Raw genomic sequence first — 25984 nt, 5'->3', positions numbered from 1 at the left:
GCCGAGCGCAAATGTTTGCGAGCAGTCTGTCCATCGAGCGGCGCCGATAATGGTATTTGTCACGCGTCAAGCGAAGCAGCCAACTGAGCCGGAGGCTGCACGGGAGAAAGCAGGCTCTCGAACGCTCTTGCCTCCGGCGCCCGACCCGAAAAACAAGATCAACACCAAGATGGGCACAGCTGACGAAAGCAAACAGCGGCCAAAAACAGCGCGCAATGCAGTGGAAGCAATGGAAGGGGCGCATAGGTAAACAGATAGCGGATAGGCGCAGCACTGGGAGTATCGAGGTGCGCTCCCGAGGGGAGCGAATCGCGTCTGTCTCGCGACGCGTTCCTGGACTTGTCGACGAGCGCTCGCTGCGCCTAGGGACGTGCACATGACCTGGTGCGTTGGTGCTTCCCTGACCGCCAGTGCTGGCTCTCCAGCGGCGGCGACTGTTTGCGAACGGCGGAGAAACAATTCGTAGAAGCAAAGCAGATCAATCAATCAATCAATCAATCAATCAATCAATCAATCAATCAATCAATCAATCAATCAATCAATCAATCAATCAATCAATCAATCAATCAATCAATCAATCAATCAATCAATCAATCAATCAATCAATCAATCAATCAATCAATCAATCAATCAATCAATCAATCGTCTGAAATGCCGCTATTTTGTACAGGAGCTCGTTTTCCCTGTATAGCTGCATTTAAAAGCTCAAAAATCTATGCAGCTTCAGGAAACAAAGCAGTTTCTTCAACTCCAGAATTAGATAGCTATGAGTATCTTGCTTCTTGTTTTCTGTTTTCACGGCGATAGCTGTTAGCTCCTCTGGCGTAGCGCCTTGTCTATGTTGACGGCAAAGAGGAGTAGTGCGCGTATGGGGAGAGGGCCAGACGCGTGCCAGTACAAGCCTTATCGTCTTTGCCTCGGCCATTGCTGAGAACCCCTGGAGTGACTCCTTCGTCTGCCATGGATATTGTCCGGCTCTGTGGGCCCACAAGCTTGCGGCAGGCACGAGGTCGTGAACGAAAACGCAGAGTATTCTGAGCTCTTGGCATATTGTTTGCGTGGCGCCAGCTTGGGAATAAACGGAAACAAATGGGCTACGTCAGCGTTGCCTTAGTCTCTCATGTGGTTACGTGTACTGCCGAGCTGAAGCCACGCAAACACAGAGCACGCGAAGACCTAGTGTGTCGTGCAGCCATGGCCAAATGAAAGAGTCAACGTCAGCGCTAGGGAGGCAACGGGTGCAGCCGAGAGGAAGCATCATGCTCGGAGCGCTGCACGTTAGCGGGAGGTCAGAACCCGAAAATGTGCCGCGGGTGATATAGAGTATGGAAGCGCTTGGAACGATGACTGCAATCAAGCGGCTCGATCGTTCCTACAGCTAAATAAACTTAGCGTACAGGGTCGTCTAATCTTAAAATGAAAAAGCCAGCAGGTGGTCGCTTTCTTCAAAGCGCAATTACGTCCGACGTGCCTGCAGATCGAAGCAAAAAAAAAAAAAAAAAAAAAACGCCAGCTTAGAGGGACCTGGAGACTATGCTTCGCACGGTCCCACTTCGGTTCAGTGCGTAGCCTGGTCAGGCGGAATGGCACACTGAAAAGAGTGACCATCTGCTCGTATATTCGCACTAAGAGTGAACCCCGTGCATGCCGCCGACACAGAGGCAAGACGATTTAGCAGCGGATATGCGCTTCTGCGTGATGCTTAAACTATCACCAGCACATTTGCTTTACAGGTGCTAGCCCTCCTACCTACTTTCTTTACCGCGTGGTTATAACTTATCAGCGGCTGCATCTTTCTGCTGTTACGCTAGCCTTTCCTGGGGATAGAAAAATATTAGTGCGGGAGCACTCATACATGATGGAAAAACAGCGCTACAAATGTGGACGGAGGTGAAGAACAAATAGGACGGGCGCTGAACTCGCAACTGAAGTTTATTGAAAAAACACAGTATATATAACCCAGCCAAGCAGCACCAAACCGCACATTAAACAAAATCATGATGACCCCACACACACACCACGTTCAAGAGACTCAACCTCATTATCTGTTAAAGCGATTGACGGTTCACTAACACATTTTTTACCCAATCGAATGATATGCCTGACCTCAATGATTTCCCGGTTAATCTGTGCCGGATGGGCATCCAAAATACCTGTCTGTGTTAGAGAAGGATGACAGCCGTCACATCCCTTACAGTGTACAACCAGACTATATCCTCTACCAATCTCTAATGATCGCTCGTGCTCTCGTAACCGGACATTGATACACCTGCCTGTTTGACCCACATACACTTTATCACAAGATAACGGAATCTTATATATCACTCCTACTTTACATGGAACATAGGAAAAGTCATGCTTCACTCGACACGTGTTTCTTTCCCGGACTTTTTTCGCTGCTTTGTTCTTAACTATGCTACATGTTTTTGACAGTTTATTTGGTGTCGAGAAAACCACATTAACATTAAACCTTCTGGCTACATTTTTCAAATTGTGTGATAGACCATGCACATATGGCAGGGCCCCAAATCTTTTTGTATCCCTCTGTCCAGCCCCCTCCTGCTCCCGTGAACCTGCGCACGACTGTTTTACTTTTGTGATTAGTTTATCACAAACTCTTAATATGACGTGAACAGGCAATCCTGCATTCGCTAGCCTAGACAGTTGTTCATTAAAGCTAATTCGCATATTATGAAAGCATGATTTTGACAAGACTGCCCCCAGGCTGGACAGAGCGATGCCATCTTTTACGAGCTTAGAATGTTGCGATCCATAATCTAGCAGAGGCTATGCACTCCTAGGCGAATACCGCCAACAAACATGATGGGCACAAAACTTCAAAGTGAGGTCTAGAAAACGCAGTTCGTTCTCTTGTGAGGGTCGTTCAAAAGTAAATCTCAGTCCCAGCCCTTGCTCTTGAAAAACTAAGAATATTCATAAGTGTTGAGCTACTATTCAACCTTTGTAAAAGACCAGGAAATCATCAACATACCGAAATATTCTTATTCCCAGCCCTTGCAAGTTTTTGGCAATCAATTCGTCTACTCTGCTTAGGAAAATGTCACTTAGAACAGGAGCGACCTTTGAAACAATACAGATGCCTGAATTCTGGGCATACACGGCACTGCCAAAATCGGAACATTCTAAGCTCGTAAAAGATGGCATCGCTCTGTCCAGCCTGGGGGCAGTCTTGTCAAAATCATGCTTTCATAATATGCGAATTAGCTTTAATGAACAACACTCTAGGCTAGCGAATGCAGGATTTCCTGTTCACGTCATATTAACAGTTTGTGATAAACTAATCACAAAAGTAAAACAGTCGTGCGCAGGTTCACGGGAGCAGGAGGGGGCTGGACAGAGGGATACAAAAAGATTTGTGGCCCTGCCATATGTGCATGGTCTATCACACAATTTGAAAAATGTAGCCAGAAGGTTTAATGTTAATGTGGTTTTCTCGACACCAAATAAACTGTCAAAAATATGTAGCATAGTTAAGAACAAAGCAGCGAAAAAAGTACGGGAAAGAAACACGTGTCGGGTGAGGCATGACTTTTCCTATGCTCCATGTAAAGTAGGAGTGATATATAAGATTCTGTTATCTTGTGATAAAGTGTATGTGGGTCAAACAGGCAGGTGTATCAATGTCCGGTTAAGAGAGCAGAGAGATCATTAGAGATTGGTAGAGGATCTAGTCTGGTTGTACACTGTAAGGGATGTGACGACTGTCATCCTTCTCTAACACAGACAGTTATTTTGGATGCCCATCCGGCACAGATTAACCGGGAAATCATTAAGGCCAGGCATATGATTCGATTGGGTGAAAAATGTGTTAGTGAACCGTCAATCGCTTCAACATATAATGAGGTTGAGTCTCTTGAACGTGGTGTGTGTGTGGGGTCATCATGATTTTGTTTAATGTGCGGTTTGGTGCTGCTTGGCTGGGTTATATATACTGTGTTTTTTCAATAAATTTCAGTTGCGAGTTCAGCGCCCGTCCTGTTTGTTCTTCACCTCCGTCCACGTCTGTAGTGCTGTTTTTCCATCATGTCACCATACCAACTCGCCCAGATGTCTCTTCTATTACAGCACTCATACCATCATCACCACCAACCAAAAGTCTTGCCCGATCTTGTTTGCTCTGTCGTTCTGATTGGCTGAGCTGTTTCGTGAGGTCGCAACCACGTGGCATTGCGCGGGTAATTCAAACTAAATCCAGTAAAGCGGTTCCGACACGACAGTCTTCTAGACAAGTCTTTCAAGTTCGGCAGCCAATAGAGTGCGTGATGGAGCATATGATCGGTCACTTGTTGACTATGACCTCTTGTAGTGCTTTCACACACACACACACACACACACACACACACACACACACACACACACACACACACACACACACACACACACACACACACACACACACACACACACACACACACACACACACACACACACACACACACACACACACACACACACACACACACACACACACACACACACACACACACACACACACACACACACACACACACACACACACACACACACACACACGCGCACGCGCACGCGCACGCACACGCACACGCACACGCACACGCACACGCACACGCGCACGCGCACACACACACACACACACACACACACACACACACACACACACACACACACACACACACACACACACACACACACACACACACACACACACACACACACACACACACACACACACACACACACACACACACACACACACACACACACCATATATATATATATGGAAGGAAGGAAGGAAGTAACAGCAAACAGCAAGGAAGAGAAAGCTGGAGAACGGAAGAAAAAACAGAAGCTGGTAGGCCTTGAAGACTCTCAAGAGAACAACAACAACAACAGTTCACTAATTTGCAAAGCTTTAAATTTTCCTCTATGTACGTGGCACAAGTCTCACCGAGTACTTGAGCTCGCTGGAGCAATGTTTGCTTGGCGTGTTTCTGCTTTGCAGATCCATGCTGAAGCACTTCTTGATTTCCTCAGTGAATCGGTCCCAGCTGGCCGGTGAATCCTCATGGTTGTCGAACCGATTTAGCGCTGTGGCTTTCAGAAAGAATACAATGTTTGCTAATTTTACAGTGGGGTCTCATCAATTGTACCTAATCGCCAGCTAGTATTGTTTGAACCACTCGTCGATGTATTCATCGGGATGCCCGGTGAATTTCACCGGGCATCCCGGTGAAATTGCTTACCTGCCAATTGCTTACCGCTGACGTCGCTCGCTGGGCTTTCCCCTCTTGAGCCATATTGAAGCTAGCGAGTCGGCAGCTGCGCCTTGTGCCACTCAGCATCTTCACCAAATTATTACGTAACGTTACATTTATTTACAGTTTGGGGAACCGAGAGTGTTCAAGGCCCACCAGCGCCTGCTTCTTCTTTCGCCCTTCTATGATACCTTAGAGCACGTGACGATATTTTATTAGGTCACGCAAGAAAAAAATACTCTGTGAAGAACACGCACAAATGTTCGCATAAAGCTGCGAAACAAGGTATTCCAACTTACAGCACATGAAGCAAGCTCGTAGATGCAACAAACTGCAAGAACTGTAATGCCTTGCTCTTTGCAAAGCATAGCTGCTGTTGCCAAAGCGAAGGTAGTTATGCAACGCCTCCAATGACCTGTAAATAGAAGTAAGAGGTGCGCATAGTGGCAATGAGTTGATCAGGTATTCCTACAGTGCGAACTACATAGGCTTACTGCGAAACCTCCGAAATATTGCAACACTGCATAAGGCACAACTAGCACAACTGCACAAATAGCACAACTAGCGACGAATTTCAATGCAGGTTTGCAATTTAATGAAATATGTATGAAAGAAAGCAGCAGCCCCAACACTCGTGGAGTGCTTCCAGACAGAAAAAAAAAAAACTCATTTTGAATAGTTCACTTTTTAACTATTACTATTCGGTTCCTTGTATTCAGAGGCTTGTAGCTCACTATAAGTAATATATGCATCAGCTTTGGAGCTAGTCGTAGGCAAAGCGAAGCCGGTTGGCCAGAAACAGCGCCAGCTATATGCCTACGAGCGTGCATCCCACAGTGGTTTGGATGTCACGTGCTTCTTTCGCAGCGCCTGAGTGGGGACAGGCAAGCGGGCGCAGAGCCCATTACCGACGCGCCGCCGTGTAGAGCCCTCTCGTATGCGTGGCTAAAGTTGTTTCTGGCCGTGCGGTTTCTCTTTCGCCCCCGCGTGCATGCCCATTATTTCTGGCGCGGTAACGAGAATGGCATTTTCTAAATTCTGAGAACTGACATGGCCATTACTCACGATAGGTCTACAAGCTGCGCAATAAATAAGGAGCCTAACTTTAACAGTTAAAAAGTCAACTATTCACTATTAGTTAGCTAGCCTCCCTCTTTAGCACATCTTAATTGTATTCGGATGCAGTACACCAGAGACAATACTAAGCCTTGCCAACGAAGAGCATATTAGCCAGAATTGCTAAGCCTTAGGTGAAACATCCTGTACAGGCTTAACGTGCCTAAACTGCACGTGAGCGACGACTGGTGCCGCAGTTGAGGGCCTTGGATCTTTTTCGACAGCTTCAGTTCAGTTCAGTCGTTCAGTCGTGTCCGACTCTTCGTGACCCTATGGACCATATCACGCCACGCTTTCCGGTCTCTCACTATCTTCCTAACATCACATAACTTCATCTGCAGTGCCTCGAGGATGCCATCTAACCATCGCGTTCGCTGCCTACCCCTTCTCCGGTGACCCTCAACCTTTCCCAACATCAAATCTTTCTCCAGCGATTCCTCTCTTTAACGTGCGCTGATGTAGTGAAGCGCCCTACTGTTTTTGCAATTTGCACCTATGAAAATGTGGCTGCTGTCGTTAGGACCTGTTCTTGCGACTTCAAGCCCGGCAGCCGACCCTAAAACAACCTGAGCAACGCTGGTGAACTGGGGAAACAATGGTTATAAAGCTGTTGCAGGAAAATGGTTAGTCAGAAATTGTTAAGTACTGAATACAGAGCGGGACGTGATAGCTATTGTCTAATGAAAAGTGAAATGTGCTGAACGAAAGGTGGTAGCGAGCTGCCAGTGACTGCAGTTTGCTCTTTATACTTCAAGAAACTAGAAAATGTTCAGTTGTTTTCTTGCTGAGCTAGAAGAATTCAATCACGTTCACTTTCCTGCTAGCCGGTGCTTGCTAGTGAAATCCCGTCAGGATTATTGGTAAATCGTTGAAACAATTTGAGACAGATATAATTCCGCCTCGCAGCAATTTTATTTCAGTTAAAGTAAAAAAACTGAGAAAGTGGGGAAGTTTTGTCATAAACAAAAAGAAAACGCCGTTGAATGAGTTCTTGGCAATAATGATTGCTATACAACGGTCGCGATCATTAATGATGGTTGTCCTGTATAATTTGACAATTTGTTGGCTTAAAATATCAGTGACACTCAAAGCATAGCTGCTACAGAGATGCGAAACTGAATAAAACATTAACAAGAAAAATATTTTTTTTTTTTTATGTTTCACAAGAAATAACTCCACTCGCGTTAAAACGCCGCCGAGAAAATTGGACGACAGAAGACGAGAGATACTTAACGAGCATTTGGTAGATTTGAAACAACTTTCAGTGTCAAGCGCAAATTGAAAGCACGAAGCACACAACCACTGGGGCGGCACGCTTTACTCTGAAACGGGCGCCTTTCGGTTGGTATTTTAGTAGGCAGCGACTGATCGCTGGGCGTCAGTGTGGAGCAACTGCAGGAGCACCCTGTGCAACGAGAAAAGTAGGGTCATCCGTGGCCGCCGCACGCAACGCTCCGCTGTCCGGCTCTTTTACTTAACCCGCTTGCTACACGCAATTTCGGTAAAAGCCGGAGTAAGCCGTCCTCTGAACGCCTTTCTTTTGTAGCGCGGCAGCTTGCCGTTACCTCCCAGTGCGCTCATTAGCGCGTCTGGAAGAACTTGTTGCCCGAAAGCCGATACTAACCAACGCGAAATTTGTTCTTATCCGTCAGTGAGACACCGATGGCGACCCCCTAACCCTCTCCCTTCTCTCCTGTATGCTTACGCGAGACATGGAACGCACCCGCGCTTGAGCATACGGGGTTGCATTTACTTTTCGCGTTATCACCCTGCTAAGAGGTGGATAACAAAAAATTTTTGCTCACTAAGAAAGGTTCACTTTTTGTGAAGTAATAGTATCCAAAAGCTAGGCAAGGAGATCACGCAAAAATCTTTTTGCTCAAATTAGGACACTTGTAACGTAGCCAAGCCCAGATACCTGGAACCAGGATGTTTTGAATCGTAGCATATGCTGAGCACGAACATTATCACCTTGAAAATTACAGGTAACTGTATAGGAAAGTCGCGCAGCCTATCAAAATCTAACGTTGTCTGTCGTTCGATATATCGATTGGAGCCAGTGCAATGATTACGCGAATGCCTCAATGCGGAGCCGATTTGTAATACGAGAATGGTTATTCATTAGCATCCACATAGGCGCTTTCATACGACTGCAGGGTAATGCTATACAGCTATTACAGAAACTTCGTAGTTGAATAACATTTTGTCCTGATCCGCTGTTCTAACTGGTGACCATTAATCCACCAGGACAGCCCTTTTCACCATTAGCACCTCGAGTTGTTGATCAGTTCGCTTTCGCCCTAGGATATGATAGTTTCGGTTGCTCAACTGGCTTAGCGAATATGCCCCGGTGTGACGATGGTTCCGGGTTTGAACCGCGAACTGTGATGAATTTTTCTCCAATTACAGAGTTTCTGTAGAAGCTCTATAGCTGTGTGACTGCGCTTTGGTGGATGCGAATGAGTAATTCTTCCTTTATTTAATATACCATGTGGGGCTCTACGGCCTCTGTTAGCCCTTCAAACTAAGTGGGCTTATCCCGCACGGTCCTTTCCTTCCATATAGGTGAGTAGACACTGTGTCTGCAGCCGAACTGTACATGGGTGAACTGTTCATCGTGGGGCGTGACATGCGATGGCTGTGGCAATGCAAGTAGATAAAAGGGCGGTGCAAAGTAAGGTACGGGGGAGGGACTCCGACAAGAGCTCTGCTGGGGGGAGGGAGTCTTACGGTCTCGCAATGAGCAGCCACCGAGGGGCGTCGCGATCTACATACACGACGGATTGCACCTTTACCAGGTTGATTGAAGAAAGGAGATGGAAGCGGTATCCTGAAGAAAGAAGTGAGTGGCCGCTACGTTGGCAGCCTGGTTTCTCATGGCGCTTCGAGTTCTCATTCAAGATTTGTTTTTATTTTTCCGAACTCATCCGAATTCAGAAGCCGAAGCTAAGACGAAGTTTACTGCAATGGCAAGCACGTCCATCTATATTTTTCCTGCAGAAAAGTTGCTCAGAAAGCTTTGCGCTCAAATTCTACGTCAGGTGAAAAATGAGCCAGATTCCGAAGATCGCCTGATCAAAATAACACATATCAAATTGGAGTCTTTTCTGTCAGCTTGAACCTTACGGTTTGCATTGCTTTGAGCGAAGTTTCATTTATTATTTCTCAATCTACGTTTACTGCATAGAATATGATTAGATCGTTGGAAGATCCCAACTCGGAAGAAAACGATAACGAAGGGATCATTAGCCAGACCGCCGAGGAAGCAAGAATGCACCTCTACTATATCGACTTTTAAAGCGATTAGTTTAAGTATGCGCTATTCGCTGCCTAAATAGATTAAAACTGAAGAAACGGCACATGAGGCCAGAAGCAACTAGGCAAGCGCTGATCATGTCGTTCTGTGCGTTGTCATTTCGATATGGATAAATAATAATTACGATGCTACTTTTACATGAATTAAATTCGAGGTCCAATTCATTCGCTTGTATACTTGTCTGCTGCCGAAGTAGGAGCATAATAAAAAAAAAAAACGCTTAAAAAGCGCTGTTACATCAGCGGTTGTGATAGACGCGTACTATTAATTCATATGTACAGCTTTTGTCAAAACTGTAGAACCCAATGGGTCTGTAATGGCGTTTATTTAGCATTAGTGAGGTCCTTTTCTTTGGAGAGGGTAGGAAAAACATCTTACCATCAAGAGGTTCGGAACACTGAAAATGAATTACAAGCCGCACGGAGTGCGTTGGAAGCAGACGTGCTGGGCTCTACACTTTTGACAAAGACTGTACTTATTTGATTGTAATAATAAAGCACCATAGTGCTACTGACAGCACACACTATAGATTCTAAACATATTCTCCTTACTAGACATGTTAATCATTTTAAGCATTATTTTCATAAATAAGTCTTGAATTATTACAATAGAAATGAGATTTTCAGAACAGAATTGGGTCAGACTTCATGTTTACATCGAAAATAACTAAACTCAAAGTTTACCTCTTCATATTGATGGAATTATCTGCATAGTTTTTCAGTAAATGGTGGTTTAGAGTTGCTCCCAGTTGCATGCAAAGCATATCACATAGCAGCATGAATAGCGCCGCGGTTTGCATGAACAATAACTTTCGCGTTTTTCTCAGCTTCTGTTTAGGTGAATTTGGTTCATTTCGAAAAAAAAAAAAAATCTTTTCATTTCTGCCACATCTCCCCACTAGCTCCGCAATGTGTTTTGTTTTGGCGTATTCAGATGCTAACGCCGGTTTGGTCCTAAACATAGCATTGCTCTCTCGAGAGCCTCGATCGCGTGCCCTGTTCCGCAGTTTCATTTCGTGCTGCGCACTTTTGAATGTTCAGCTGGTTCAGAATAAATCGGTACCTTTTATACTGACTAGTCGGGAGAGGTAATGCTTCGTGGACCCGTTCTGTAGAAGACGAGGCCTTCAGTGGAATGGCCCATGCAAGTGACATTTCTCTCAACTGCGCTCTTCTATCACTTTTCACCGCGCGGAGACGGGTCTGCTGCACGGCCTTGGGGCACCAGCGCTAGTGTTGCGAAGCCGCATGGTGAGGCGAACGTGCGGTGTATACTTGAGGGTGGTCCTCGGTTTCCAAGCCACGTCGCTGTCATGCGGTGAAGCCAACCTAACTAAACCATAACCCCGCTCCTCGTGTGGCGTGCTTCGCTTCGTGTGGCGTGCGCCGCAGACAGTGACTGCGCTCCGACTTTAATAAGCGATTATAGTATTGATAGCGCACTGGCAACAGCATTCTACATATGATGCGAGGCAGAGTAGGTGTAGCAAAGTCTAACAAGCGGTGTGCTGCCAGCAAGACGGCGAGAGGAGCGTAGTTACAAAAAGAGTGTTATTAGCGTAGGCTAAACGTATTTCTGTTTCCAGACTACATATAGGTTTGTATATTGCCATTTTAGATATTTCGAATTATACTGGAGCAGCGAAATTTTCCGCAATCCCTTTGAAGTTGTATATATCCGGGTTCGACTGTACTTCCCGAATGAGAGAAAGTGGCGAGATGTGAAAACAAAGGCGTTTTTTGCGCCATACAAGAGATAATGAGAAAGCGGACAACACGGTGGCTGAGAAAGGCTGCTTCAAAGAGAGCCAGACCCTCTTGTTCAATCTGCGCATGGAACCTCCCGCCGATTTCCTTAAAATGCACGTGATAGCTTCATCCCCCTGGAAAGCGTTCAGTGAGAGAAGGGCCTACAGGAACTAGCTAAAAGGCAGTGTTGGAACGAGAAAATGGTTGCAGAGGAGCTAGCTGTTCCGTTCTTGCATCCATTTCAACACCACGCCCATTGAAAGGCAGATTATTATTTTTTTTTTTGTGCTTGTTGCTCCCGCAATAGTTGGCGCTAACTACCTACATGCAGGCCTTTCTTCCATGGTATTCTTTAGACCGACCCGGAAGAGGTAAGACACTAGTAACGGGCCATGTCATGTTAGCGACTCAAAGACAAGACATAGGGGTGACCCTCAATGCACGGAATTCAGATGATGTCACTACGCCTGCGTACGACGTCATAGCACATGTATGAGGATATGTAAAGTCGTGAATAATTAAAGGTAACACCTTAGAAGATATGATGCATAGTCACAATCATGACTCACGGCCCATAGTCATAATGCAATGTAGCATGACTCACAACTTTTACGAAGTAACGTGCGGTAGGGCGCAAAGTCTGTACAAATATTACGCCATGACTCATAGTAACTATGCAACGTACCATGATAGCACTTCATAATGTAACGTATTTGTTTCGCATTCTCGCACGTAAGCACTGTTTATTGTGCCTGCCGAATTTTAATTTCGTGCATTTTATTTTTATGTGCTTATAAATGCCCAAAATACACAACTGAGGGCACGTGTTGCGCTCTGGTTTTCAGCTGGTGAGTGAAGCCGTTTCTTCCGTAGAGTGAAAAGCTGATTTTTGCAGCTCAACCTGACGGCTGGTCCCAACGGGCGCGTTCGGGCTCACCCACGATGGCCTTCCTCTCCCTTCACAGGCACATTGTCACACGTACGCAGCCGGAACTTGCGAGGAGGAAAGGACAGTTGCATTGCGCTGATCGCAGCGGCACGAGGCAACCTACGCGGTGTTAGAGTTACCGGATTAGTATAGCTTATCTACTGACCCTACGCGGCATTAGGGTGCCTCGATACCAGCGCCGCGTTACATCGAGGCACCCTACGCGGCATGAATGCATGGCGCCCCCTGTGCGCAGCAGTCGGAACTAGCGCACGCGCTGTTTGTAGCAAAATGATATGGGGGGGCGATAGATTTGTAGCGATGCAGCTGCTTTACGTCGGTAAGCCTTTCGTCACACATTTGCAGCAGTTGTAGCATTGGCAAGGTCAACGTGTTTACTCGTGGCACCAATGCTCTCGCCCCCATTGGAGGTTGACATGTTTTCGTATTTTAGCATTTCGGGCACTCTCGTCTCCTCCACTGCCCTTCTCCGTTCCTTTGGAGAGCGCAAGACGCGGGCGCAATGCTTAACAAAACAACCAATGCAACGGGGCCGCGCAAATCACTGATTATTTGCGCACCTTACACCAAGAGGCGAGAACAGACCCGGTTTCCCAACGGGTTGTCACGGATTCCGCGTTCCTTATTGCGCGTGAGTTATTCTCTCTGGCGTCACTCTGAAGGAGCTTTCGCCCGGCCCCCACCTCGTGCAAGCGCAGGTTTAACATCTTGAAGAACGTATATTTATCCTGTTTTGCCCTGAGCTTCTCCTCTTTTCTCTGGTTTTGGCTGCAGCGTCTGAAAGCTCCAGTACAGTATGCACGCAATGCGTGATTGAACAAGCTGTCGTATCGGCTGCGCCGACTGCTTACATAGGACGCTAAGATGGCGAAAATTTCACAGCTTCGCAGCAACTCATATGTAAACCATCAATACAGTACGTTTCTTCGACGTCCGTTTGAGAACATTTCAAGCAAGAACGGGAGCTTTCCATGTTGCTCCTTGCCCGCCTTATCTTCATGGTACGCTAATAACAGAATCGTTTCTTTTATTTTTTTTTTTTGGGGGGGGGGGGGGGGGGGGCGGGGGGCGGCGCTAGTAGTATAGTCTCTGGCGGCAGTCGAAGTCAGTCAGATGTTTTGTGTCTGCAAACTATACGTTTTGTGCAGCCTATGTCTCGTTCATATCGCTCCCAATGAAAGTAACGCGGATTGAACCATGAAACAAGAGTGGCAATAAGGTGTGGGTGACGGACAAAAACTCACCGTTTGCCTGTTCCTTGCAGACAGCAGTACTAGCCCCGTTTCGAATGTAGAAAAGTAAGGCACCCAGGAAGAATACTGCAGAAAGCAGCTCCGCCCTTCCCACGACACTGGTCACCTGCGAGAAGGAAACGTGGAATGGTCTTTCATGTAGTCCGGCAGAAATAAATGAACGACCTCCCAACTTACAGCCTCAGTGTGTATAGGGTGAGCGGAGAACAGCAGCGCCGCCAGCAAAGACGTCCAGCCGGGCAGAAGCATCAGGCACATCCTGCAGAAAGCCGAGAGCCGGGACTTACTCTCAGTACCCTGCCATTCAGCCCTTGTCTAAAATGCTAACACAGCGCTGCGCATAACATTTTGTGCAAAGTGCCTCTTTGGATATCCCTATGACGAATGACATTCCAGCAGTAAGCAAATGTCTGAGCATCAGCAGGTGTATCTAATATATATATATATATATATATATATATATATATATATATATATATATATATATATATATATATATATATATATATATATATATATATATATATATATATATATATATATATATTCAAATGAAAGCTGAATGTCAGCGTTCAACACGTAAAGCACTGAATGTCGCAGTGTGGCAACGTGGTGCAGCCATACCCTTCCCTCCACGTTAAAGAAACAAAATTCACTGAAACTTAGTGTTGTGAGGTAATCTAAAATGAAAAAAATAAAATAAAAATACAAGTGTGGTCGAATAAATGGCTTATACATTACAAGCATCGAGAACAGATGATTATGGCAAGACGAGCAATAGTACATCAATGTGTTTAAATAGCTGCGCCAAGCAGTTTCACACCTACTTAAAATGCAAGCTTTACAAAATAAACGGAGCACTGTAGCCGTAGTCAGCTGTGGTATACAAACCTATGCTGCTCTGAGTATTGCTTGAGTAACTGCACAAATGCATAGAAGAGCGAGGAACAACTGTAAATTATGGCTGAGGTCGCTCGGAGCCCAAGGACGCAGGATCGAGTCCCCACAACGAAAGCACCATTTTGGTAGAAGTAAAATGAGAAACTGCATATGCATCGTGCCCTGTCAGTGCAAGGTAAAAATATCCAGGTGGCTGAAATTAATCCGGAACCCTCCGCTATGGCGTCTCACATACCTACCTGCCTGCAAAAATAATGTCAGAGTTTTTATGCGTGCTATAGTTTGAGACGATAACGCCGTTCAAGCTAAAGTATGTTACTTCAACAAGCATTTTCTTTTGTCGATCTAGAAAACAAGTCTGAGAGCAATCAGCACTCCCAAATAATCGCAGATGTAATAATATGATGAGCACAAGGACCCAGGTTGATTTTTGCCCACGAAGTTGAGAGCATTCAAAGGAATCGCGTAACGCTGACGAGATGTTGGGCACAGCACGCGCTCAAACTACGCTCGAACGCCTGCTACGCTTTGCGTACGTTCAATCACAATGACGTGTTACACTGCATCGCGGCTGGAGTCGTCAGTTCATCCCAGGCAATCTCTTTCGCTTTCGGGCTCGGCTCGCTGTTCATTCATCGTTACCCATCTCGTTTTCCTGGCAGGGCATTACAGCGATAGCGAGAGCGAAACAAAGGAGTTGTTTCTTTTAGGTGGGAACGCGTTGCGTGACAACACTCGGCATCGTGCTGCCTATAGCAGCGACGGCGTGGCTTTTTCACACGCGCTTCGAACATCGGGCCAGAAATGCAGGTGCGCGGCGTAAACTTTGAACCGAATTTCCTTCGTCGCAGCGTTCGAAGCATCTGCCAATAACAACAAACAACACGGGAGCCGGCAAGACGAGAACAGCAGGAGGACAGCTAGAGAGCAAAGGCAAGAAAGCACGAGCCAAGTTAACTGTAAAACGTGAGGGGCGGCCCGTGTCGGTTGGTTTCTGAGCCAGACGCCGGAACGGTAGCATTGTCGTTCGTCTCCCGGGCCCTCGACGGCGTCGACGATGGAACGGCTCTCTCAGGACGCTCCGGTAACGCATGCAAGAACCATTAGGCTCAGTGCGGGCCATCAGTCTCTGTCGAGGTGGATCTCCCGACGCGGCTACACTAATGGTCCGATCCTTGCCAATGCGGCCTCCGGGCTCGGCTGCAGTGCGGCTCGCGGGACTCCCGGCGAGATGCCGGAGTCGCCGGCTGCTTTTCAGCTCACGCGGACTCGCGCGGTACGCGCGCGCCGGCGCGATATCTACACCCGAGCGTTCTCTTGTCGCTAGAAGCGGCAGCGCATGGCGCCCGAGTGGATATATCGGCCGTTTCGGCCCTAAGCACCCGGTCGTGTTTGTGTTGCGAGCTGTTCTTCGAGGTAGACGTCAAGTCAGCCGACGTCTCTGTCGTGTTCTATTTTCTGCCCATCTGGTGCGACGGAAGAAGCAACGCCTTGTCCTCTGTGTCTTGGGACATCCGTGCTATAATGTTACGCTCAAAGCTTTTCCATGCACTGGTACCTTGAAGAAAAAAAAAAGAAGGAAATAACGGTTTGAAAGCCCTTCCAGTGCGTGAAACATTGGCTACGTATGAGTCACGAAGCTCCGCGTCTCTGCAATCGAATACATGTCGAGTTCGCAGGGAGCATATGCAAATGAAAGGCATGCAAAAGGAAAATATAGAAAGGACGCTGAGAAATGAAGGGCGATGCTGCGTCGCGCTGATGAAGAAACTCACAAGCAGTAAATATATTTTGATGGCTAACACGAAGAAGGTTGCAGTGTGATGATATAAGTACATCAAGCGACTTTTATTTCGCTACTTTGCTTAAGGCGTATTATAGAAAGTCATGCAAATCATTTTCTGCCAGAAGCTGGAGAAGGCTCTTGCTTTTAGTGTTTTTAGTGTTGTCTGTTTTCCACTTGAAGAAATCCTCCTCCCTCGTCACCGACAGTCTCACTTTCTGGAGAATCCGTGCTCTTGAGGCCCTCGTCCGTGCACAAGTCCACAGCAGGTGGCGAACATCCACCTCTGGAGCCAGTGTTGAACATTTCGGGCAGGCGGTCGGTCCTATGTCTTGGGAGTCCCATCGACACTTAACCGACAGGGTAAGGACCGCCCCAGCCCTTATCCTTCTAAGGGATATCTCCTCCAGTCTACTTAAGTTATTAGGGAGGGGGTAAGTACACGGCGGGATGAGGGCACGTGTACTTTTCCGCAAAGAGGATGCTAGGATGGGGTCAACGGAGCGGACATCAAAAGGTAGCTTAGTGGGGGGCGCATTAGTGTTTGGAACTTGGTGTGTGAGGTTTTCAACTTTTCTCTGCTCAGCGTTCTCAGCATTATCTTGTGTCCAGTGTATTTGGAAGTGTATCTTTGTTTCCTTATTAAGTGCATGGATCTCCTGGGTTACACGTGGAGTCTTTGTCACTCTTTACAGTTGTTTCATGGCGGCTAAACAGTCTGTATAGATGTGGGCTTCTGTTATGGAATCTATTTTATTTATAGCCTTCATTGTATCACGGATTGCATAAAGCTCCATCACAAGTGGGTCCGGATGTTCTGTTTCGTATTCATTATGTACATTTAGCTCTTCGTGAGTCGGGCTGGTAGCTGCTGTCCTGCCGCCATTTTCTATAATCGACGCGTCTGTATATGAAATACAGATTCCTGGGAGCACGTCAACCAGGGGACGAGACACCGGCTTATCTTCACGACGTAGCTAAGTCGTTTCGTTCGTCCTAATGGTCGTGAACTCCCATATCGGTGTTTGCCTTGTCACCGCATTGTTCAAGAATGCCATGACTATAACATATTTTCGTTTCATATTTTTTGTTGCCTCTCGCTGTTCGATGAGCTCTTTCAGTGTGTTGAGCTGCGCATACTCCTGAAAAATAGGGATGGGGGTAAGTTTCGGTAAGGCAGAGATTGCGCGCATAGCGTTTTTATTTATTGTTTCTAACCCTGCCCACTGTCACCTCGTGAGTCTTTGGAACTGGGCCTGGTATGGTATTCTTGGCTGAAGCACCGATTTTACAAGACGTCTTGCCATCTCCGTTCGGGCTCCTCCTCCCTTTGACGAAATGCGTTTTATCAAGTGCAAGGAAGTCGCAGCAGCTTTTTTTCATCCCGTGGAGCCATTGCGTTCCTTTGCCGGATTTATGAATATCTAGGCCAAGAGCTCTCAGCTCGTCCACCTCTTGTAATGCCTGATTTCCCAATCTTTAGCGTAACTCTTTTCGTTGTCAAATATTTTCTTCCATTCTTATTTGCAACATGAATGTAGCTGCACTGTAGCTGGTGACAGCTCCAGATATGCATCGCAGACGTACTCATCTAGTGTATATTTAGGGCCTCTTGCAAATAAAGATTTTGTGTCTCGAGGAGTTTATGAGTAGACCATATTGTGACATCATCTGCGTAAATAATGAACTGCACCTCTGGTATTTCAGCTAATTTCCACGCCAAAGGGATGAGTGCGATATTAAACAACAAAGGCACTAAAACTGATCCTTGCGGCACGCCCCTGTTTGAGGTGTATTTGCTGATTTGTTGTCCATTTACCCGGACAAAAAACGTCCTGTCCTTACGCAGGTTATGCACCGCCTTTATGACCTGAAGGAGAATGCCCATACTTTCCATGTTGCTAAGTACCTTGGCATGTAACACGTTATCGTATGCCTTTGCCACATCGGTAGACACCCCGGTGCGTACAGGATGGCTATGAGGCGACACATGTACGACCTCTTCGGCTAGTATAGCCAACCCAGTTTCTGCGCCAAGGCTTGTACGGAATCCAATTTGCCGAGCATGGTATTTTTGCTGACTTTCCAAACACCATGGGGGGTGGCTATCATTGTTTTCATAAATCTTGCAAATTGTGGGCGTTAGCAGTATGGGCCGCAACTATTGTAGGTTTGTAGGAGGTTTTCCAGGCTTTGGTATTGGTACCACCACCGAGTGTTTCCAGCAGAGTGGAATTTCTCCTCCTCGTTATACCTCATTTATCACATACAGCAGGCTGTCAATTGCGTCTCCTTCTAAATTCTTAAATATCTCATAAGGAACATTGCCATGCCCAGGCGCAGTTTTACCATTTACTTCTTCGATAGCAGCCAATAACTCCAATTTGGTAAATGGTGATGTTATCCCCGTTTTATCAACCACGTCCTTCGTCGGGGGACGGGCGGGACACTGAGCATGGTTCGGGAAGAAAATGACTGCAGCCTAATCTGCAAACTCCTCTGGTGTGAGTTGTAATGCTAGTCTAATACTTTCTGCATAATCTTTAATCTGTTGTCCTTTTTCCATGCTACGAAAAGTTCTCCAGAGTGCCCTGTTGGTGGCCCCTGAGCCCAAACGACTGCACCAGTCGTCCCATCCTTTATGAGCCAGCTGCCTTTCATAACAGCGTGCCTGTGCCGTCACTCGGTTCACCTCAGTTTTTCTTTGCACGTCTTCAGGATGCCGAGCAGCCTGTATTGCGACCTGCTTTCGGCGTGCCCTGGAGAGTTGTAGAACGTATGGGTCAGGAGCTGGCTGATCTTCATTCACTGTCGTTGTAATTGCGGGATCCTTGAGTACCGTTTGAAGGGTGGCCACAATTGAATTCGGGCTAAACTCATGAGTTCTAGTATCCTGCCATATAACATCCCAACGTGTAACAGAAACTTCCCTTCGAATTTTCTTCTTCATGTGTCCCAAATTGAAACCTATGTTAATGGGGGCATGGTCACTACCCCACGCATCTATTTCTGCCTGCCAATCGGGTGCACCAAAGCCTTTCCACCACATCAAGTCTGGTGAGTGTGTTCGAGTTGCAGAAAATGTTGCGACCCCTGGATGATTTAGGAGTGTAAACTCCATTTCTGTGAAGGCAGTGTGCACTTGATCTTCCCTTTTCAAATCATAATCATATCCCCAAGCTGTGTGCGGAGCGTTAAAATCTCCACCTATTAGTATCGGAGTTCCAGGGTATAAACGTCAATATGTGTAACCCACGCAATATCATTCTGTTTATAAGACGAGCATATACGGACACTAGTAACAGGGGCGTTTTGTTTGGGAGCGCGAGTACCGCAATTACTTCCTGCTGAGTGTTACACCATTTGCTCAAGTCAAGTTGCGTTTGGGGAGTATTGAACCTAATATAGACGGCAGCTTTTCCTGGAGCTTCCGCCTCCGCTCTTGCTTTTTTTATCAGAAATTGAAGGGCATTGGTGCCCTATATAACCTGTGATTGGACACAACCGATTATGTTCCTGCATCAAGAACGCCCAGGAATGTAGGTTGCCGTATAATAATTTTGTTTTAATTTCCCCCACCTTATTAGAGAGCCCTCTACAGTAAGTTGGCAATCAACAGGCCTGAGTCAAATCGGCGTGCAGCAATATGAGCTCGAACTGCTACGCACAGCAAGTGGAACTCACGCGTCCTGCGTAGGTTTTTAAGGTAGTCTAGCTGAGAATAAGTTGAGGCGAATTCCATTCAATAAAAGTGTACACTTGTAAGTATTCCGTGACACTTCCTACAAAGGAAAGGTTTTTCAAAGGAACCATAGTTCCGCCGGCATGTCAGGCAAATAAAAGAACGAATAAAAAGAAAATTATAAGCATGAATACGATACTCTATACTGCGAAATTTGAGTGCGGCTATTTAGCGTTTCTGTGTAATACTGAAGCAAATAATTTGAGAGTATGTATGTATGTATGTATGTATGTATGTATGTATGTATGTATGTATGTATGTATGTATGTATGTATGTATGTATGTATGTATGTATGTATGTATGTATGTATGTATGTATGTATGTATGTATGTATGTATGTATGTATGTATGTATGTACGTATGTACGTACGTACGTACGTACGTACGTACGTATGTATGTATGTATGTATGTATGTATGTATGTATGTATGTATGTATGTATGTATGTATGTATGTATGTATGTATGTATGTATGTATGTATGTATGTATGTATGTATGTATGTATGTATGTATGTATGTATGTATGTATGTATGTATGTATGTATGTATGTATGTATGTATGTATGTATGTATGTATGTATGTATGTATGTATGTATGTATGTATGTATGTATGTATGTATGTATGTATGTATGTATGTATGTATGTATGTATAGTTACAAAGCACTCCTCATTTTTCTCACGAGCCAAAGATAATTTGAAAGGAAAGAAGAGCCACCAGTGAGTGGCGCAGAGCTTGTGACTCTTCTTTCTCTTGAAATTATCTTTGCTCATGACTCTCTTTCGACCGACTATACCGACAACAACGGCATGACTCGGCACAACCGCCGAACGGGCGCATAATAGCTGGGCTATAAAATGACCTCAATTCGGAGCCTGCTCTGTGGCTCTTTTGAGTTTCTGTTTTTCGTGACGTTGACAGCATCCTTCTTCTCAAGCGCGCTTGTCCTGTGTACGTCAGTTTTCCTGCTTCCTTGTGTCAGCGTATAACGTAGCACTCAAATTTCTCGAAATGTTCAACGAACTAGCCCCCATTGCTGCTTTGCTGACAGCATCCTCTTCTGTTGGGTTTCCTTTCGCAGATTTTTGGCATGTTTTGAGCCTACGGGTATTTTGTATATACCCATCTCCACAAACTCTACTCATTCTTAGATGATTCGCTTTGTTAGCAGTTGCCGAATCGCCTCATCTCGTTACAAGCAACCAATTAGCACAGTTACCTGCTCAGGTTTTCTAGTATGTTTAGCAGTTTTTTACATTGCTCCCTGTCTCTTGACATTGTGTATCAAAGGGAGATCGCAAAACTCTCGTTTTAGCGCGGAATAACTTTGATAGCTGAGCTGATAGGGTACTAGGGCTCTGCCTACTGCCATGACGGAAGTAAAAAAAAATCTAGCAAATACTTTTAATTACTTAGCCAACAGCAGCGCACGCGCAACAAACTCGACACTACAGTACTAACGTGTTAGGTGAAACCGCTGTCTACCTGCGTGCGAGCCGACCACAGAGATTACCCACAGAATTTGAAACTTACAACGACGAGGCGTTACATAATATAGAAAATGCTATTAATGTTGTTTCTTCCGTTTTTTTGAGGGAGTGGAAGGATAGAAAGTCAAGGTTTCAGAAACGACGCTAGGTGGTTTTCCCGTTTTTCAGTGTGCACAGAGTAGCATCGGTGCACGGAAGTGGGAAAACTAAAGCTCTTCCAGGAAGAATAAGAGCCAAAATAAAACGATTCTGAAAAGACAACAAAGGACAGACTGCTGTTTTGCTCGAACGGATTGCCATGTGATAAATGAGCTTGGACGTGGTCCATCAGGCGTTTTTTTTTTTTTTCTTTCTACCTCACGGGTGCTGTTTCACGTGGCTTTTCCATTAGAGCGAAAATGCCACGGAGCGTACTTCGAACGTTTTAAACGATCGATTATTTTATCGATGAAGAGCTCTCGTTCGTATAAGGGAGACCATAAAAATTAAATGACAGCTCTGAGCAAGGTTCTAAGCCGGCATAATGCTCGCAGAGTTGATCGCCCTTCGCTCGTTTAGAACAGGTCACGCTCTGCGCGAGGCGTTTGAGTGTATTAATGATATGCGGTTTCCGAAAAAAAAAAAAGAAAGTAATTCCCATCGCCTTTCCATTGCTAAGTTTTCTTGCGCTTGCCTCATTGCTTCAATTTAGCCCAGTATTTTGATCAGACTTCTCGCAACATATTTTGTGTTTGCGGAAAATATGTTTCCCCTTCCATCTCTCTTTATTTTTTCAGTAGGAAGGTACGGCTCATTCAAAATAAGCGACGAAAGCGACAAAGGTTTAGCTATGCGACTTGGCTTGCCCTCTGATGTGGTGTGATTGGTGCAAAAGAAACTCGGCGCAGTCGCTGATGTTCTTGTGCGATATTCTGTAAGCGTTTACAACTGCAAAATATACCGATCGGATTCGGACGTAGCGACAAAAAAGGTTCGCTGCAGAATCTGGACGTTTGAAGCTCCACTGCTTCCGCAAGCAACCGACACGTAACCACACGTGACACGACATCGCTGAGCTGCCTATTTGTCCCTCGCAAAGCGATCACACGGGCGTTGCGATTGATTTTCACCCGGATGTAATTTCTTCGCAAGTCGACGGCGACTGATTCAAACGTTCAACCAGCTTATGTAGGTTCGCCAAGTTATGCGTGCATTCCGGAGCGTACGCACCCACGTCTCTTTCCGTTTGCAACCCACAGAAAGCAGTTCACTAACGTAGAAACCGCGCCGACTGCAGCAAGCAATCACAAAAGTCGTTCACGATACATATTGCGTCGTTAGTCAAAGAACACGCGATAATCGACAGCACAACGTGCCCCATTATGGGGCATCACACCTGCAGTTTTTCACTGAGGTGGAGTGTTGAACACAATACGCTAGAGCGCGACTCCTTCTCGCGTGTTTTTGGGAATTCCTCAAAGTTTACGTGGACACTTCACGACACCACGCTGATGTGTGCGTAGCAAAGCGTTAGATTAGCACTTTATTCTGCAGTACGCGGCTTCCCTAGGTAATTTCTTTGGCACCACTGAAGCCTATTTCTACATCCGCCGGGGTGACGGGCGCGCCACTAGCGGCACCTTTGGCGTCCAGAATGGGAAAGCGCCCATAGAAATAAATTTCCATAAAAGGCCTAAAAGCATTTCTCTTCTTTCGAATTACAAGTATGATGTCGGACCTTCATGAAGAAAAGCACAGTGCACCCTAAAACATATTGCAAAATTCCGAAACCTCATTTCGAAGGCAAGGTATTTTTAAAACACCGCGATACATGCGCATGGGTGTCGCCGCTGGTCACCAGCACCGCACGGGAGCGTGACACGCATGAGACAAAACGCTCAATTTTTATACCCCGGCCGCTGAGGTTGCTCGCGCGCAGACAGGGGAAGCGGCCGGGGTATCGTCTCCGCCGTCGTCTCCACGGTGTGAGCCACCGCAACGGTCACACCTTTGCATTATACCAGTTGCGAAACTTCGCTTCAAAATGTGACCAGTTTTTGTGAGCATTTTTCGGGTGTCTATGAATTTTCGCGCCATCTGGAAGTAGTCAATAGAAGCTTTTTACTATTGTCATTGCTATTGCCTTTTGGAAATCACATTTCTCTCTCTTCGTATCCATCTTAATTAACTATATGGCTGTTATATTTAGGAATGCCACTACAAGTCTTCAACTAATATTATTTTCCATGGCGGTTGTGCATTTATAAAGAATTATAAAGAATGTAGACGCAGTTTCCTTTAATAGCCGCGGGCGCCGTCACTATTCGTATACACCCGAATTTTGACCCATCAAAACCGTTGTTTTTTGATACATGGGCTGATGGGAAGTTTCGATACTGATAATATTGAAGAGCTCTGGCAACGGCCGGGTATCGTCTGCGACATTGTCAGCAAAGGTGCGCATTTTATCTTCGTTCGTTTGTCAAGCCGTTTAAGAGCTGCTTTTCGCGTTGAGCCTCTAGGCTGTCAAATTTTAACGACCGTACTATTGAACCAGCGCACGTAAGAGCACGTTAGACTGCGGGAGAAGAAAATGCGATTTGGAAGCACCATGCTGAGAGAGCAGAGCGCCGGTTAGGGGTATGCCCGGCTTCGCAACATACACTTCTCTGTGCCGTTCTAACAATGGAGATTGTAAATGTTATTGCATACCTTGTCGCATTGTTTTTAAAATCATATATTGTTAACGAACGGCTGCCTTCATGAATGCACGATGAAACGAGAAATTTGCTTGGAAAGTTATGTTTGAATGAGTATCTTTATTCATTGCGCTCTCCTCCAGTGCTGGCCGCCGGGTGACACCCACGCACACGTGTCGTGGTGTTTTAAAAATACAACGCCTTCAAAGTGAGGCTTCATAATTTTTCAAATTATTTTGAGTATACTGGACTTTCCTTCATGAAGGGGCAATATCGTACTTGCTCTGTTAAATAAAGAAAAAGCGCTTTTAAAGCTTTTGTGTACATGTATTCCCATGGGGAGCTTTCCCACTCTGGACGCAGAAGTGGCCACCAGTGGCGCTGAACGCGGCGCCTCCCCGGTTTTAATATATGCAGACGATATTGTGCTGCTAGCAGAGAGTCAGGAAGAATTGCTCTGATTAAGTATTGCGGAGACGAAGGGGACGCTCTAGGCTTCAGTTTTAGCGCAGTTAAGTATAGGGTCTGATGATTTTCAACGGCTCAACTGATCAGGGTCTTAAAATACAAGACCATGAAATACCCAGAGTGGCAGAATATAAATATCTCGGGGTATGGGTAAACGAAGGATTGGCAAAGATTGAAAAGCATCAACAATCACTTAAGGCAAAAGGGCGAAAAAATGTGGGGATAATGAAGCATAAGGCATTGTGGGGATACAACAGGTATGAGGTTTTGAGGGGTATTTAGAAACAAATTATGGTGACCGGGCTTACTTTCCGAAATGCAGTTTTGTGCCTAAAATCAGAGGTACAGTCGATAATAGAAATAAGTCAGAGAGCCGTTGGGCGATTACCACTGGGTGCCCACGGCAAAACCACAAATGAGGCGGTACAGGGAGATATGGGCTGGACATCTTTCGAAGTACGGGAAGCTCAGAGTAAAATATTATATGAGGAACACCTGAGGAAATTGAACAGTAACAGATGAGCAGCTAAAGTATTTAAATACCTATACCTAAAAAGCATTGACTCACAATGAGATAAAGTACTATGTAACTAACCAGTAAGTATTCTAGTCATAAGGACAAAGAAATAAACAGCGTTAAGCAACAGGTGAAAAACAGAAGGTAAAAATTGGATAAATTGGATGGAAAAGAAACAGAATGGGGAACTATACCGAAAGTGGAAAAGGCAGATCAGAAAAGAAGCTTTCTTTGATAACTCAAGAGGCAGTGCCCTACTTTCTAAAGCTAGATCAGGGTGTCTTAGAACACGCAGCTACAAAAAGAAATTTAACAATGAAGATGACACATGTGTAGTATGTGGTAAATCCACAGAAACAATTAATCATATTATACTCGAATGTAATAGTATCCATCCGGAAGTCGATGCAGGCGCACTCTCTCTTCCTGAAATTCTGGGGTTTAGAGATACCAGTGGCCGGGTGATTGAACCTGCGGTGGAAGCTAGCAAAAAACGATTGGAAGATTGGTGGCTTAAAAGCAGAAACGTGACATAATGATAGTAATGTAGAAAGAAAAATTCAATGAATAGAATAATGGTATAGTTAACCAATCTAAAATATTAATTAAGATATAGGGGGAAAAAATGAGCATGATAGCAACTGCTACCACCCCGTTTCAAAGGGGACGCTCATATATTTCATCCATTCCATCCATCCAACCGTTGCGTGCCCAGTGACGTGCACGGAGCCAATAGGGGGGAAAAAAAGGGGGGGGGGGCAGCCTCT

The 25984-nt window shown here is 45.7% G+C and overlaps 1 protein-coding gene across 4 annotated transcripts in view; it reads right to left on the bottom strand.

Moving 5' to 3' along the window:
• Positions 1 to 25984, bottom strand: part of LOC146205895 (protein O-mannosyl-transferase Tmtc3-like) — a 431454-nt gene that overhangs the window by 59431 nt on the left and 346039 nt on the right. For all 4 annotated transcript variants that reach the window (XM_084590561.1, XM_084590560.1, XM_084590562.1 and 1 more), the window contains 3 exons: positions 13815 to 13896; positions 13629 to 13743; positions 5555 to 5670 (listed from right to left, as the gene is read on the bottom strand). In XM_084590561.1, coding sequence (XP_084446687.1) covers positions 5555 to 5670; positions 13629 to 13743; positions 13815 to 13896 — 313 coding nt within the window. The remainder of the gene's footprint in view (positions 1 to 5554; positions 5671 to 13628; positions 13744 to 13814; positions 13897 to 25984) is intronic.

Source organism: Amblyomma maculatum, chromosome 1 (genome assembly GCF_055883805.1).
Source record: "Amblyomma maculatum isolate TAMU_Amacu chromosome 1, ASM5588380v1, whole genome shotgun sequence".
NCBI classification, from domain to species: domain Eukaryota; kingdom Metazoa; phylum Arthropoda; class Arachnida; order Ixodida; family Ixodidae; genus Amblyomma; species Amblyomma maculatum.
This window is presented reverse-complemented; position numbering and strand designations above follow the sequence as displayed.